Genomic DNA, 16,014 nt, shown 5'->3' on the forward strand with positions numbered 1-16,014 from the left:
TCATTTAACCAAGAGTGAATTAGCCCTAATAAGCTTGAAAACTAAGGGTCACTAAGCCAAGACTTGATGGTGGATCTTTGGAGCACTTTCTAAGAAAGAAGGAGTCAGGTTTCTAGTATTTAAACTCCAACTGTAAGATTTCCCATGGAGTATCATAGATTCATTATCTTATTTTAGCCCAGTGCTATTAAGCATTCATGTCATATAATTCTCCCTGTTCTCATTTATGCTCACCTTACAGATTTGTAATTCTTATTTCCCATTATAAATTAAAATTTGGTTTCTGATTATGATTTGTCTTCCCAAGTAGACCCATCGACTGTAGACTTCAATGAGGGCCTCCATGAGGAAACATCTACATCTTCAAAGCTCAAGACCAAGCCCAGCCAGCTAGCTTTCTTTGGATAATATTTCTATACCACTTCTAATCACAAGATGACCAAAATCTATACCTGGTACATAAAATGAGTTGATAGAAACTTAAAAGAAAACTTCCCCACATCTGCTTAAGATTATTTCTATCATGAACATAGCTGAAATTCTTATCATTGTTTTTCCTGCTAAAAGTCCTGTGAGTTAACTTGGTTAAGGAGTTATATGACCTCAAAACGCTGGCTAAGTTTATGAGTCTGAGTTCATTAGGCTTTTTGTTGCAGGGACCAAAGACTGGCTCAGGCTGCCTCAAGCAAGTTGGATGTGTTATAAGGATATAATTAGCACTTATGAGGAAGGATGCCACAGGAAATCTGGAAGGTCTGGATCAATAAGAGAGTCAAGAACCAAGCTTGAGAATAAGAGGGTTATGATTGTGCCCCTCAGCATCCAGAGCTCAATGATTTCCAGTTTTGTTCTCCTGTGTTCTCTCTTTATTCTGTCTCTTGGTGTTTTCCCTCCTGTTTTTGTTCAGATTACTTTCTAACTTCTCCCTCTCTCAATATCCAAATCTGAGAGGGAAGATCAGATTAGACCTCAATCCACTATCATATGTGTTCTGGTAGGGCCTTTGCAACATGCCTGCTCTGCTGCTGCTGAGGGCAATTCCCTTTGGATTAGGTGTTCATTCCATACAATCACCTGGTGAGGTAAGGCAGTTTGAGTGGTTAGAACCTGGCCTCAGGCACCCAGAAGTCTGAGCATGAAGCAAGTCTCCTGAGAAAAACCTATGGGTTGGCCAGAACCTGTAGGTTAATAGAACCAGATAATTAGTTCACAGGGTCAGGGAATCCAAATGTAGGTATGTGAATAGGCTACATCAAATCTTTCTGGATCCATTTAAAAAAATATAGAACTCTGAGTTTCACTCCAGATGTGCTGAATGAAAATCTCAAGGGGGAGGATTAAGAAAAAAATTATATATTCAAGATGTCCCAAAAAATGTATACACACTTTGAATAATTATTGATTCCAATGGGTTAAATCTGAAAAGAAAGAAACATCAATTGAGCTATTAGAAAAATGTGGGTTTACATTTTTTGCGACACCCTGTATTTATGTATATGTATATATATGTACATATATTTGTGAGTACATGAAACACAGTTTATTGTTGTATTATTATTAATAATAATTGTATTATTTTTGAGATAAACAATTGTATATCTACTTTTGCCCCACCCTGTGTGTGTCTACGTGTGTATACGCGTATATGATCTCCCCAAGTGACCACTACTCCACTGCTTTGACATTGTGAGGGAACAGTGAAAAATGAGAAGGGTTGGACTCAAAGTTAGGAAGTCTTCTTGATTCTTTTAATAAATTTGTAGAGAAATGTCCATGTACTCTAAGTAGAAATGTGGCTGAAAGCACACTCCGAAAGTAGAAGTGCTGAAGTAAAGTAGGTTTCTCCAAAGAAATAAAAATATAAGGAATGTGTCCCTATAATTCCTAGAGTTTATACAAAAGACAAATCTAAAAGACCAGCAAGAACTAATGTTATAATCAAACACTGCAACCCTTTGGCGTGGCCTCATAAAAAGTTGAGAATTTGTTTTCTCTTTTTCCTGATCTATAACAGATATATTCAGTGGCATATTATAAGCAACATGTAAAGTAATTTTATCAAAATTCTACCTGAATTATAAATAAAATTTAATCCTATCTAATAAAGAAGTAATATGCAAATTGACCATCACTCCAACACAAGATGGTTGTCCCCCATGTGGACACAAGATGGCCAGCAGGGGAGGGCAGTTGGGAGGGACCAAGCCTGAAAGGGAGGGCAGTTGTGGGCAATCAGGCCTGCAGGGGAGGACAGTTAGGAGCAACCAGGCCAGCAGGGGAGGGCAGTTAGGGGTGACCAGGCCGGCAGGGGAGCAGTTAGGCATCAATCAGGCTGGCAGGGGAGCAGTTAGGCATTGATCAGGCTGGCAGGCAGAAGTGGTTAGCGGCAATCAGGCAGGCAGGCAGGTGTGCGGTTGGGAGCCAGCAGTCCTGGATTGTGAGAGGGATGTCCAGTTGGACATCCCTCGAGGGGTCCCAGATTAGAGAGGGTGCAGGCTGGGCTGAGGGACACTCCCCTCTCCTGCACGAATTTCCTGCACCGGGCCTCTAGTTTAAAAAAATAATTTAAGAAAATTTTTCATTTTAATGGAAGAAAGAGACTAAACTATTTTGTGATGTTTTAAAGGAAGAGTTGTTTAGCCTAATAATATCACTATAAAAAATAATCACATACTTTGGAATATTATCATCTTTATTACAAAACAAATATTTTATGTTGAGGTAACATTTCAAAGGGTATTTGGCAAAAATCAATTGAATTCTATAGATACAATTTTGTTATGTGCAACATATGTAAAGCACTCAGAAGACAGCTTTTCTAGCATTGCACATAGACTGATTTTAGAAAAAAAAAATAAAGCTAAAAGTTATCTTTTTAAAGAGGACTCTTCTTCTCCCACTCTCCCCATCCAGTCCTTCATATTTATCACCAGCAGTCAATGAGGTGATGTTCGTGCGAGTGCCACAAAAAAGTGTCAAAAATGATAAATTAGTTGAAAAAAAGTTTTGTTAATCCAAACATCTCACACTGGTTCTTAACTTGAAAGTGCTTTCACAAACTGAACATTCCATCATATGGGATTTACTATTGCTTATCTCAAGAATAAATGAAATTCTCTCATCTTCAATGAAGAAATCCTATGAAATGGTCTGAGCCAGGGTCTTCTCTGCTGTGGAGCCCTCCCTTCCCTGATTCTCCAAGGCAAAGTTAGTTGCCCTCTTTTATGCTCTCATAAATTTTGTTCATACCTCTGTTATAGCACTCACCACACAGCATTGCACTCATTTTTGTTTCCCTCATATGTATTCCTCTTTAGCTTTTTAGCTTTATTTATCCTCCTATAAGCTCCTCAGGAGCAAGAAACAAGCCTTGAGCTTCTTAATATCCCTAGCACCTAGCACAGTGCTTGGTACATAATAGAATTTCAATAACTGTTTGTTAGGTTCATGAATTAGGAACTATTTCAGCTGTGAAGCTATAATGCACATCTTTCCTTGCTTCCAGTTTCATTGAGTGTGTTCTGGTGTCATTCCAACTTATTTAAACCTTTATGGTTGGTGACACGCTAGAAACAAATACAATGTCCAGCAATTCCTTTCAGAAAGAAGTGGCCTTCGGTTATCCGTCTGATATAAACATCAATAAGTTATAGTTCTATTTCTTTCCCTACTCTCCAAACTCCAAGACCCCTTAACCTGAGAGCCACTTCTTAGGAGAGCTGATGCTAATAGCCGTCTTGGCAGTCGTTGTCGTCCTGATCCCCAACGGGTTTGTTGTGATAAGCATCAACCGTTAGTTTTCTGCTTTCTATCTCCGTGTTTTTGGACTGGCCAGCTTCCTCACTGCTGGAATTGCTCTCGGTGGAGTTGCTATCTTCTTGTGATTTGCTGCTGTCCTGAGAATCACTGCCATCATCTTCCTCAGACTGGCTCTCCGGGCTCTGGCTCTCCTGGCTCTGGCTCTCGGTGGAGGCACTGTGAGACTGGAGGCCCTCCTGGCTAGAGCTGTTATCCTCAGTGGACTCTGGGCTTTCCTCTGAGAATTTGAGGCTCTCATTGGATTCACTATCAGCTTGCTCCTCTCTGGATGTGCTTTCTGAACTGGAGGGTGTGCTCAGGCTGTCCTCTTCACTGGAGTCACTGGAGTCCTGATCTTCCGAGTGAGTGGAGGTATTATCTGGGTTGTCACCCCTGGACTTACTCAATACTTCTTCCTGAGATTCACTACTGGTTTCTTGAGATGGCAGGTCAACCTCTTGACTAGATTCACTACTGGGGTCTTGTTCATTTTGACTGTCTGCCTGGACCTGATTCTCCTCACTATCTTCTTGAGATTCACTCTTGCTGTTTTCCCTGGATTGGCTGAGGCCGGCTTCTTTGGTGTTTTCTGTGGAGTCACTTTTGACTTCTTCTTGGCTATTGCCACGATCACCTGTGTCATCTTCTACAGAAATTCGGGACTTTCTGAAAAATTTCCTACCAGGATTCTCCACTGATTGGCTCTCACCTGAATCCTGAGTGTTTGCTTGCCCATCACTATTTCCTCTTGATTCTTTTGATTTGACACTGGCGCTGTTCATTCTGGAGTGGCTTCTCTCACTCCTGATGGTGTCTGGATCATCGCTCTGCATTCCTTCATCATCAAACTCAGAGCCATCCCCATGGCTGCTGTCTCCCTCACTGCCACCTCCCACCCAGCGCGCCTCACTCTCACTCTCCTTGTCAAGGTCGCTGCTCTCACTGGTGGTATCTTGGCCACTGTCTTCCCCATGAGAGGCACTATCTTCCCTGGACTCTGTGGCATCTGCTGAGTCTTCATTACTACTGAGTCTAGAGTTTCCTCCTTGTGTCTCTTCAGGTCCTGGGCCATTGTCATCATCACCAAAGGTGTCATCTCCACTGTCATCTTCATCATCATCTCTATCATCTCCTTCTTTGCCTCCATTCCTAGAGAAGCCACCTGCTGGCCTATGAGCATATGGATGATCAGCAAGGCTCAGGCCTTCCTCTGATTCGGCACTGTCACTGGGGTCTTCATTTACCTGGAGTTTGAGGTTAACAGACATGGTCAATACTTTAGGAGGTTATATAGAGGGTTTGTGTTATCTAGTATCCATCTAGGTTCTTTCTGTTTTCTTCTTCCTGTATCCCTCATCTAAACCATGGTCAATTTTACTGCTCCATAATATCTCTACCAAAGGTTCAAAAGGAAGACAGGAGAGGTAAAACTCAAGTCTTCCCATTTTATATAAGCATAATTCACTCATGCTGCAAAAATTTCTTAAAACACTTTATTGAATCACATTTATGAAACTCAAATTATATTATAAGTATGATTCCTTAAATAAAACTCTCAGAGAATTTTTTGTAAAGTAAAGAGTTAGTTTATAATGCTCACTCATCAAAATATTTGGTTTAAAACAGAATTTTTTAAAATACTGAATGATTTTTAAATGATCCCAATTTTTTTTCTAATCAATTGGGGGTGGAGGTGGATATATTAGGGCAGGAGGATAAGACCTTTAGCTAAAATGAAAGTAAAATATTGCAATAAGGTATCTATCTCACTCAAACCATGTTTATATCTTATTATCCCAGTGAAAGGCTCAGCTAGGGTTCAGTTTGGTCAGAAATGATACAGTTAAGAAAGTAATGACATTTTAGTCTTAGGGAAATGAAGGGAGAGGAGGAAAAGAAGAAAGACAGCTTTTTTATTAAAGAGATATAAGCTAAGTCAGCTTTTCTCAATCCCAGGACCACAACTATTTTAAATAGAAAGTCATTTCTAAAGCCCCTGTTTCATTCCATTTTCCTCATGGCTCTCCTATTCTCTCCTTAACAGAGTCCTGACATGAAGGAGGTCACCAGGCCCAGCAGGCACTCCATGTCATGTTAGCCAGAACCTGATCTGAACTGCTCTGATTGTAAAAGCAGCATTTTTAATGAACGAGTGAACTATTGCTTGTCTAACATAGTCTCTGTCCATTGTGTGTGTGTGAGTGTGTGTGTGTGTGAGTGTGTGTGTGTGCATGTGTGTGTGCGTGTGTGTGTGTGCGTGTGTGAGTGTGAGTGTGTGTGTGCGTGTGTGTGTGTGTGTGTGTGTGTGTGTGTTCTTTTTAACTAGAGTGATATTTATGGCCACAATGTCTATAATCTGGCTCCAGTAACAAATATGGAATGAACAGCATGTCTACATCTGAATTCTCCCACTCATTTTCCCCTTCTTATTTTATGGGACTTTTTAGTCAGCATAACCAATAGTTAGAAAATATTATATTTAGAACAGTTGCCAGGTAATTTAGTCTAACATCATTTCCTTCCATTCCTAAACAGTCTGAAACGTTAAGAAAGGTCTGTTTAATTACCTGCTCCTCTGAGCTAACTTTACTTTCTTCTGATGACTCACTACTCTCCTAAAAGGAAAAAAAAAAAGTTGTTTAGTAATTCCTGAGGAAAGGAAAAAATATGATGCACATAAATTGCTTGTGGTTTGGGTTTACAACTTTCCAAATGGCCTGAGGTGATGGGAAGAGTGTTAAAGTTACTTTATGAGATGTTTATGACAACAAATAAATGAGATAGTTACCAATGGTGGTGTTGGTGTCTGAGCCAAATGACCCTGTAAAAAAGGAAGGAAAACAAGTTACACCTTCACAGATGATTCATGCCATCACAAATATTTAGAATACTTTTATGTATTTTTTTAAGTTTCTTGGTATATATTTTGAATTTACATGACTAATAATGACATTTTATGATGAAATCGCTAAAAAATGAGTGTGAGATGACTGATGGCCTGAGAAAAATCTTATGATATAAAAGACCTGGAAGATTTCTGTATATCTGGTACTTAGAGAAAATTTTACTTTCTTGGAAACGAGGTGTTCAGACAACCTAGAGCAGTGGTGGGCAAACTGTGGCTCGTGAGCCACATGCAGCTCTTTGGCCCCTTGAGTGTGGCTCTTCCTAAGCCTTAGGAGTACCCTAATTAAGTTAATAACAATGTACCTACCTATATAGTTTAAGTTTAAAAAATTTGGCTCTCAAAAGAAATTTCAATCGTTGTACTGTTGATATTTGGCTCTGTTGACTAATGAGTTTGCCAACCACTGACCCAGAGGAAACGTAAGAGAGGAAAAACACCGCAGGAACTCAGGACCCAGATTTAAGTCTCAATTAGTGCCTTGGTTTTGGTTTTAACTCTGAAAACTAACATCTCAGTGTTAGCACTGAAATTCATGTGTCCCAGGAAACCCCAAAGTCTCAGGTAAATTTCAATGGTTGGTCACTCCATGTGAATTTGGACAATTCACTTCCCATGTTTGAGATCATTTTCTTAAATTCATAACTTAAGAATATTAGCAACCACTGTGCTTACTCCACACGATTTCTGTGAGGATGAATTCAGCTAATGCCTATAGAAACATAGTGAGAACTGTTCAATAAGATATAAACTAAAGTAATGATCCATTGAAAACACCTACTTTATAAAATTCAATAGTAGACAAAACTGAACAGAGAAAGCCATTAAACCTTTCTCATCATGTAAGGTCACACAATGAAAAAACAAATTCTAAGTCTGAAACTCAATTACTCATAGTTCTGATTTATCTCACTTTCTTTAATCTTCTAAGAACTCTAAAAATGCCTGAGTCACTTCTGATACCCTATCTCCACCTGTTCTCCTTCCCCTTGAGCAAGGCAAAATCCCAAAGTCCCATGAGGCTCCAAGCTGCTGAGAGATGGATGTGAAGACCCAAGGTACAAAGCAGAGCAGGGAGGAGCTATCAACAGGTTTTCCACAAGCCTCTCGGCAGTGCTAGGCTGGAGAGAGCTCTTCAGAAGAAGGAGCTATACTCACTTAAGTCTTTGCCCTGTGGCACTGCAGGCAGACACAACAACAGACCCTACGCCAGTTATTTGGGATTAAGGGGTGGAAGGAGCCAGACATTGGCGTTCTTCTCATACCAAGGCTGGACTTGAGAGCACAGCGTGTTTGTAGGACTCGTGGAGTGTCTGATTGAAGGAGTGAAAGGATCTACAGTGGCTGCTTTTAAATGAACTAACCTAAAGACATGTCTGAGGTAAATTACCAGAAAGGATCCTGCAATGTGCTTTCCAGCCTCGGGGAGGGGCAGGGCCCTGTCTCAGGCCTCTGACATTATCTTCCTGCCACTAACAGCGTCGTGCCCAAGCTGCATCATATGCAGCAGGACACAAAATAATGAACAAAACACTCTTACTCAGCATTAAGGCTTAGCCCTTACTCATAGTTCCAATCTTGAGAACCTACTGCCCTCCTGGACCAGGCACCTTCCTGAGAGGGATGGAGCAACCTGGTAAAGAATGTGGATTCTGGAGCCAGAGTGACCTGGGTCCAAAGTCTGGCTCTAAACACTTACTATCTGTATAGCCCAGACAGACAAGCTGACTCTCTATGTCTCAGGGTTCCCATTTGTAAAACGAGAATAAAATACAACACCTAGTCTATTGGGTGCTGTGAAGATTGAAGAAGTTAATGCATGCGAAGCACACAGAACCATGCCTGGAAATGGTTCTTGAGTTACTGAGAGTTAATAACTATCAGGTTGCTCAGAGTCGACACTCAACCAACATTAGCTTTCCTTCCAAAGACTCTAGTACCCTCTCATTCTTTCTTTTCTCACTTTCTAGGACTTGACCCTCTGCCTACCCAGACATCTGGTAAGACACATTTCTAGTCCTAACCTCCAAGGGCAGTCTTAGTTCATGTCACCATCCCCTTGCACTACGATACACATCCATTATGAAAATAAAGCCAAAGGAAAAATGCTTCCTTGCCAAATTATACTAGTAAGTTGGAAAGGAAGCATTACATGAACTAAATTTCCTTTATGTGAACTCGAAATTATAGCTCTTACTACCTATGTCATAAGTTATTGATGCGTTCATTAAATCATTAACAGTTTCGACATTTACAGTGGAGATGATTTGGTTATACTAATAATATATTAAAATAAAAATATTTCAAAATATCATATTTCTACTCACCTTCCATTCTTCAGAGCTCTCAGATTCAGTATGTTGATACCTGGCTACCTAGAAAATTTAGTACACCTGGTCAGCCCACAGAGAAATTTCCAAGACAGCAGCTATTAACACTTTACTTAATTAGGACCAATGGTAGTCAAATTTTAGCAAGCATCCGACTCACCGGGAGACCTGCTAAAACACATTGCTGTGCCCCATCCCTAGACTCGGGCTCAGCAGGTCTGAGGTAGGACCCAAGAATTTACCTTTCTAACCAAGTGGTAGCTGATGCTGATGCTGATGCTGCTGGTCTAGGGATGACACGTTGAGAGCCACTGCTTATGAGGAAGAAAACTGAGGTTTGTGGCTATATGAATGGTGGCTCATAAAGAATAACTCGGATGATATTTCAAAGAAAGCAGCTTCCTAAGAAACTACTGTTTTCATCTTGACTGGGACATACACAGCCACCTTGGCTCATAGCCAGTGAAAATTGTGAAGTGTTAGGTATAAAGGCTGTGTGTGTGTGTGTGTATATGTGTGTCCCCCTATATCCCTATCCTGATACTTACTGGAAGAGCACAGGACAACCCCCAAAGGAACATAAGCAGAATGCTGGTCTTCATTGCTGGGTGTGACACCTCTACCTGCGATGAAAGACAGATGTTTTTCTCCAAGCTACAAAAATATAGGAGCTTCAACTTTGTAACAGTTTCTTCCTATTTAAAACATAACTCATCACATGCACACACACATACATAACTCATCCAAATGTCCATCAACTGATAAATGGATAAATAAAATGTATTCTATGCATACAATGGAATATTATGCAGTCATAAAAAGGAATGAAATACTGATACATGCTACAAAGTGACGAACCTTGAAAACATTACACTGAGTGAAAAAAAATCCAGACACAAAAGACCACATATTGTATAATTCCATTCAAAGGAAATATCCCAGACAGACAAATCTATAGAGATAAAAAGTAGACAAGTGGTTGGCCAGGAGTTGGGTATAACAGCTAAGAAGTGAATTTGGAAGTGATGAAAATATTCTAACATTGATTTCAGTGATGGTTTTACAGCTCTGGGAATATGTTAAAAACTATTAAACTGTACACTTTAAATAGGTAAATATATATATGTGAATTTTATCTCAATAAAGCTGTTTAAAATAAACCTTACTGCTAAGAGATAACTTGAAAACTTTTCAATGAGGAGGTCTGTAACACTTCTTCACTAACACATAAAATATGATAAATGAAGGGAAATTTAAAGAAAAAGGAATAAAGAAATTTCTGACCATTCACTTTCATAATAATTATGCAACTTGGTATAGCAGAGCAACCTGACAAATATATTCCCCCCAAAAAAACTATATTTATGGATACCATTGATAGCTGGTGGGCATTTGTCTACACACGCACACACACACACACAGTGGCTTTTCAGTCACATATAACCTCATAATAATGTCTACACAAAATATATCAGTTTTGCCTTTCTTTTCTTGATCTGCAAGAAGTGCACTATGGAAGGCTTCATATCACAGCTCCAGGAAGCTCGTAATATCTCCTGTGCTACATTTAGTCACACATTCTACATGAATATGCTAAATTCTTTTAAGTGTCATTCACAGTACTGAAGGCTCTCGGGAAGACTGGAGGCTTGGATGCACTTGTGAATCATGCTCCAAGAAACAGGCCAAATCAAACTGCATTTTCCTGGAGGCTTCATTTCACACCTCCAGAACTGGTAACTTGGAAAACAATTTGTTCTATATCTAAAAATGGAAGTACTAGATGCTAAAGAGTTATTGAAAAGATTTAAAGGGAAAGTCATTTGCCCTCACAGACTGGTCAGATGGACTTCCATACATTTTGCAAAAAAAAAAAAAAAAAAATCCTGCAAGTTTATTGTAGACTTCACTATTGTCTATTTGTTTTTTCTAATGATAAATATACGCCATACTAGAGACAAAAGATCACAGGCAGAGATTCTCAAGCTTGGCTGTTCATTAGTTTCTCTGGGGAGATTTGAAGCTATACCAATGCTGAGTAAGTATTCAGCTCACTGCGGGGTGGGAATAGACATGAAGTTTGTTCCCTAAGGTACGCTCGGTGATTTTAACCCTTGATCTGAGACAGAAGTGTACACTGCTCAAAAATGAATATGCTAAATAATGTCTGAAGCATTGGGCTTGAGAAGTCATTTCAACTTCTTTTTAAATGTATTCAAGAAACCAATAGAAATCCTAAGATAGGCGGCTGAGCATAGTCCTCATTTCTGCTTTCATGCAGCTCAGACGGTCCAGCAGGGCCTCTCATTCTCTGTCATGAGCATTATCCCTCTTCAACACTGCCATCCTTAATGTGTGCTATTTCCTTTAGCCTAATTCCATATAGGTCATATTCGTCCTTGTGTTTTGATATTATTTAAATTTGTTAAAATCCTTTGCCTCATATCAACTGAGAAAACATGAAAATACTTACCTGCACCTAAAGCAAGCCTAATTCAACAAGATATTACTTCTGAAGGAAAGCAGATCATCTCACCCCCAAATATGCCTCTTTGACTTGAAACTTATTTTGAGCTGAAGGCACTTGAGAAACAGCAGATGCGAGAAGGGCACACTGGTCCACCTTTGTCTTTCTGAAAATAGGAACTCAAACTCTCATGTGAGCGAGTCTTCTCTGAACCATTAGGAAAGAAGGCATCTTATCTCCAGAGATGAGACTCAGGCACAAACAAGCCTTGTTAAACTAACCCTTATCTTCCCAGTCACTTCTGCACAATTTACTGCCATAGCCCCACACCCTTTCTTGTCAATTCTTCACAAATGTATTGTTTCTTTGTCTCTAAAAGGTATAATAGCTTTCTGCTCTGGTCACTTCAGGTTTTCATTCTCTTTTGAAGACTCCCATGTACATGTAAAAATTTTAATAAAACTTGTATGCTTTTTTTTGATACTCTGTCTTAGGTCAGTTTAATTCTTAGGCCCCGCAGAAGTCCCTAAGAGACTAGAATTTACCTCCTCTACACTTCCTGTGGTTTCCACACTCAAAACATTTTTTTAAGTTCTTAGGTTTATTTCTTAAGGAAAGGAAAGTTTCCCCCAAATATGATACTCTCAAAATAACTGCATGCCAATGGTTTTGGCTTCACAGGTAAGATGAAAAGTAGGCTGCTCACCATTTTAATTTTCAAAGTGAAATTCAAATAGGGTGGTGATCTCCTGATGCTTTGAAAACTAGAAAATATTCCAGCCTTAATAAAAGGCCAATGAATACTAAGTTGTCTCCTTGTATTTTCTTTTCTCTCTTATCCAAATAACAAACAAAACAAAAAAATGAGGAGATGTTCTACACCAATGAATGTTATGGATGTTTTGTTGTTGTTGTTTTGTTTTGTTTTGTTTTTTACAAAGGAAATATATGCTTCCAGTGGTCAAGTTTCTCAGGAATGGCCTATCATGAAACACAATATGCTTATGCTTCTAGAAATACCATTAACATCCTGACCTAAAGTAATAATTTCCCAAATGGAAGTCTGATAAAGTAGAATAAAATATACCGTGGGGTCCTGAGAGACCTGACATTGCCTCCCAAAGAATATCACCTGTCATCAAGCATTAAAGAAAGTCAGATCTTGCCCAGCTGGTATGACTCAATGGTTGAGCATTAACCTATGAACCAGGAGGTCATGGTTCGATTCTAGTCAGGGTACTTGCCTGGGTTGTGGGCTTGATCCCCAGTAGGAAGCATGCAGGGGGCAGCTGATCAATGATTCTCTCTCATCTTTGCTGTTTCTATCTCTCTCTCCCTCTCCCTTCCTCTCTGAAATCAATAAAAAAAATATTTTTAAAGAAGATATTTAATTACTGTTGTTTATTTTTTAAAATATTACTCTTTTGTGAAATGTATTTCCAAATGAGGGTTTCAGACTTTTATAAGCTTTTTTGCTGCCATCCTACACAGACTACAATCAGATATGCAGTAGCCCTATTCTGAGTAATAAAATTAACAAAATAGCTACAAGCCTGAAAGATATTAATCCAGAACCTCAAGTACTTCTTTGGTGATTGGTAAATGTCACTCCTACATCGTACACCCTATCATTCTACCATAAGAGCATGGAACAAAAGGAAATCAACAACCTCAGTTTGAGTTCCACCTGTTTGGAAGGCAGTGTATGTATGTATTAGAGCAGTGGTTCTCAACCTTCCTAATGCCGCGACCCTTTAATATAGTTCCTCATGTTGTGGTGACCCCAACCATAAAATTATTTTCGTTGCTACTTCATAACTGTAATTTTGCTACTGTTATGAATCATAATGTAAATATCTGATATACAGGATGTATTTTCATTGTTACAAATTGAACATAATTAAAGCATGGTGATTAATCACAAAAACAATATGTAATTATATATGTGTTTTCCAATGGTCTTTGGCGACCCCAGTGAAAGGGTCGTTCGACCCCCAAAGGGGTCGGGACCCAAAAGTTGAGAACCGCTGTATTAGAGACTTTCAACCTTCATCAATGGTTTTCCCAGAGCTGAAAAGATAGAAAATAATTAGGATCTGGAGAAGGCAATTGTAGTTCCTTCTCTCTCTGGCTACCCTCAAGTATAGCCTAAACTTCTTTGTGCTCTCAAGTAAGGAAACTTGTTCTGAAATTTCCTCAAAGTTAATGTTCACATCTAACGTACATGTCTTAATTCCCTGAATTTACGTACTTTACAATGAAGGGATAGGCCAGAAGAAGGAAAGAAGAGCTTGAAAAATCATTGACTCAAATTATCATGCTTAATTTGCTTGGTTTTGGCTTGGCATGATTGTTCTTAGTAATACTAATGAACACTTTATCCATTCATTGGTAGTCAACAAATATTTATAAGTACCTTGTATGTGCCAAACACTATTCTAGATGTTGAGAGTTCAAAAGAGTATAATAACAATAATGAGCTGGTCTTATAAGAGGAAAATTACCCAGAACCCAACTAACCAGAACATTAGCTAGAATTTGTTTGATTATTACTCTTTGAAAATAAAGTGCAGTTTGACCAGGACATTAATTCTATCAGGAATTCAGAAAAACAAACCAATAAATCAACTTTAAAAAGTCCGATCTTTCCAATTATAGTTGTCTTGAGATCAGTTACAATCAATCCCATGTCATATGCCTTCAACCACAGTTTTATAACTTTTAGGTTCCAATATAAATTTAGATTTGGAAGACCTCTAAGCATCTGAGGCACATGGTCCACATCACCATTTTGGGTTAGGTAAGTAGACTGACTAATGCCCTTTAGAAAACTGTTTGTTTGTTCACATGTTGTAACCAACCATATCAAAGTAAAATAGTCTACTTGGCCATCAATTAAACAGAATGTATGGTTTACCAGAGGTTATTGCTCTTGAAAAAGACAGGTTTCTATAAGTGTTGCTATGACACATGGAATCTTCTATATGTCACCCAGAATGCATTGCCTGACCATAGCCCCTGCTCTCCTTCATGGAAGACAGACACTTCCAACACAGATCAAGTGGATTAAATGCAGCAAATAAAAAATACATATGGAACCTTAGCAGGTTTGGCTCAGTGGATAGAGCATCAGCCTGTGGGCTGAAGGATCCCAGGTTCAATTCTGGTCAAGGGCACATGCCCCATTTGGGAGCTCCATCCCCAGTAGGAGGTGTGCAGGAGGCAATGGATCAATGATTCTCTCTCATCATTGATGTTTCTATCTCTCTCTCTCCCTTTCCCTTCTTTTCTGAACTCAATAAAAATATAATTTAAAAAATACATATGGACAGGAGTATTCTACACTAGAAAAATTTTTTCACCAGTTAAAAGCTGTCATTTATTATTATTTTTTAATTGAAATTCTTTTTCATGAATCTCCCTTTTCCCCCATTGACCTCTCTGCAGCCGCACCCACCCCCCAGCACATGCTCTCAACCCCTTACTGTCTGTGTCCATTGGTTATGTTCATATGCATGCAGACAAGTCTTTTGGTTGAAAAATGTTTTAAAAAGACAATTGTATTCAACATTTACTGAATTCTGACAGTATGCAAAGCATCATGTTACTATAAATACCCAACTAAACACTACAAAGGCATTATAAGAATCACACTCTTAGTTTATTTCAGTGGTCTTAGTATCTTCTTTCAATTACTCAGTTAATAATGAATTTTATTGAATGCTCTACAGATGAATGGCATTAAATGGTTTTTCACTTAAAACACCATATTTTGAAAGTCCTGCCAGTCTACTATAGATTCTTTCATAAAGTCTTATAGGTCATGAACCTCACTATATCCATGAAACCTAAATGTAAAAGTTTGATTTGTTTTGTTAATTAAAGCTAAACTTCTAAATGACTTTCCACCTGCCTCCTGTTCTGCAAACCTTCCTTTCCAAAAGTATTACGCAGAAATCTGATTAAAGTACTACTGAGAAAAACACCTGGCTCTATTGGCTTATGTCATTTTAATATCATCATTTACTATGGCATAAACAACAGGCACAAAAATGGGAATCATGTTTACCCAGGGCACAGTTTTCCCCATCTTTCTCCACATGGCATGCCTCTCAACATGCACACATTTTTAATATTTTTCAAACAACACAGCAGAAGTCATTTTTTAAAAATTAAACCATGGAAATATCTTACCGTCTTCAGCTCACAAAGATTTGTCCCAAAAAGTCTCAATGATCAGGCCGAAGTTCTCACAAAGGAAATTGATGCCCAACAAAACCACTCTTCTGTTGATGTTCTGAACACTCCTCTGATGGTGCAGGAATTTAAACTCTGCTTCAGCTCTTCATAGCCAATCAACCTCAGGCTGGGGGTGACTGACATCACAAGGTGTCACTGGGACTCCAGCACACCCACACTTCCTCCAGCCTGCAGAGGCAGAATTTCCCTAAAAAGCTCTTGTGGTTCCCAAATGACTATACTAGTTTCCATTAAATTGAAGATCTTCCTAAAGC

General features: G+C 38.9%; 1 protein-coding gene across 1 annotated transcript; it reads right to left on the reverse strand.

Annotated features, from left to right (window-relative positions):
- Positions 1–3,614: 3,614 nt before the first annotated feature.
- DMP1 (dentin matrix acidic phosphoprotein 1) lies at positions 3,615–15,760 on the reverse strand. The gene is made up of 6 exons (XM_070409175.1): positions 15,695–15,760; positions 9,578–9,656; positions 9,031–9,074; positions 6,587–6,619; positions 6,366–6,413; positions 3,615–5,042 (listed from the first exon to the last, which is right to left on the reverse strand). The coding sequence occupies exons 2-6, from the start codon at positions 9,633–9,635 to the stop codon at positions 3,726–3,728; spliced, it is 1,500 nt and encodes a 499-aa protein (XP_070265276.1). The 5' UTR covers positions 9,636–9,656; positions 15,695–15,760; the 3' UTR covers positions 3,615–3,725.
- Between the last annotated feature and the right edge of the window lie 254 nt (positions 15,761–16,014).

This window comes from Myotis yumanensis, unplaced genomic scaffold, assembly GCF_028538775.1.
Source record: "Myotis yumanensis isolate MYYU_CA2020_CCGP unplaced genomic scaffold, mMyoYum1.0.hap1 SCAF_1, whole genome shotgun sequence".
NCBI lineage: Eukaryota > Metazoa > Chordata > Mammalia > Chiroptera > Vespertilionidae > Myotis > Myotis yumanensis.

Coding starts and splice junctions, on each gene's coding strand:
- DMP1 (XM_070409175.1), bottom strand. CDS start 9,635: ATGAAGACCAGCATTCTGCTTATGTTCCTTTGGGGGTTGTCCTGTGCT. Junction 6,620..9,030: donor AGAGCTCTGAAGAATGGAAG/GTGAGTAGAAAT, acceptor CCTTTTTTACAG/GGTCATTTGGCTCAGACACC. Junction 6,414..6,586: donor AGACACCAACACCACCATTG/GTAACTATCTCA, acceptor TTTTCCTTTTAG/GAGAGTAGTGAGTCATCAGA.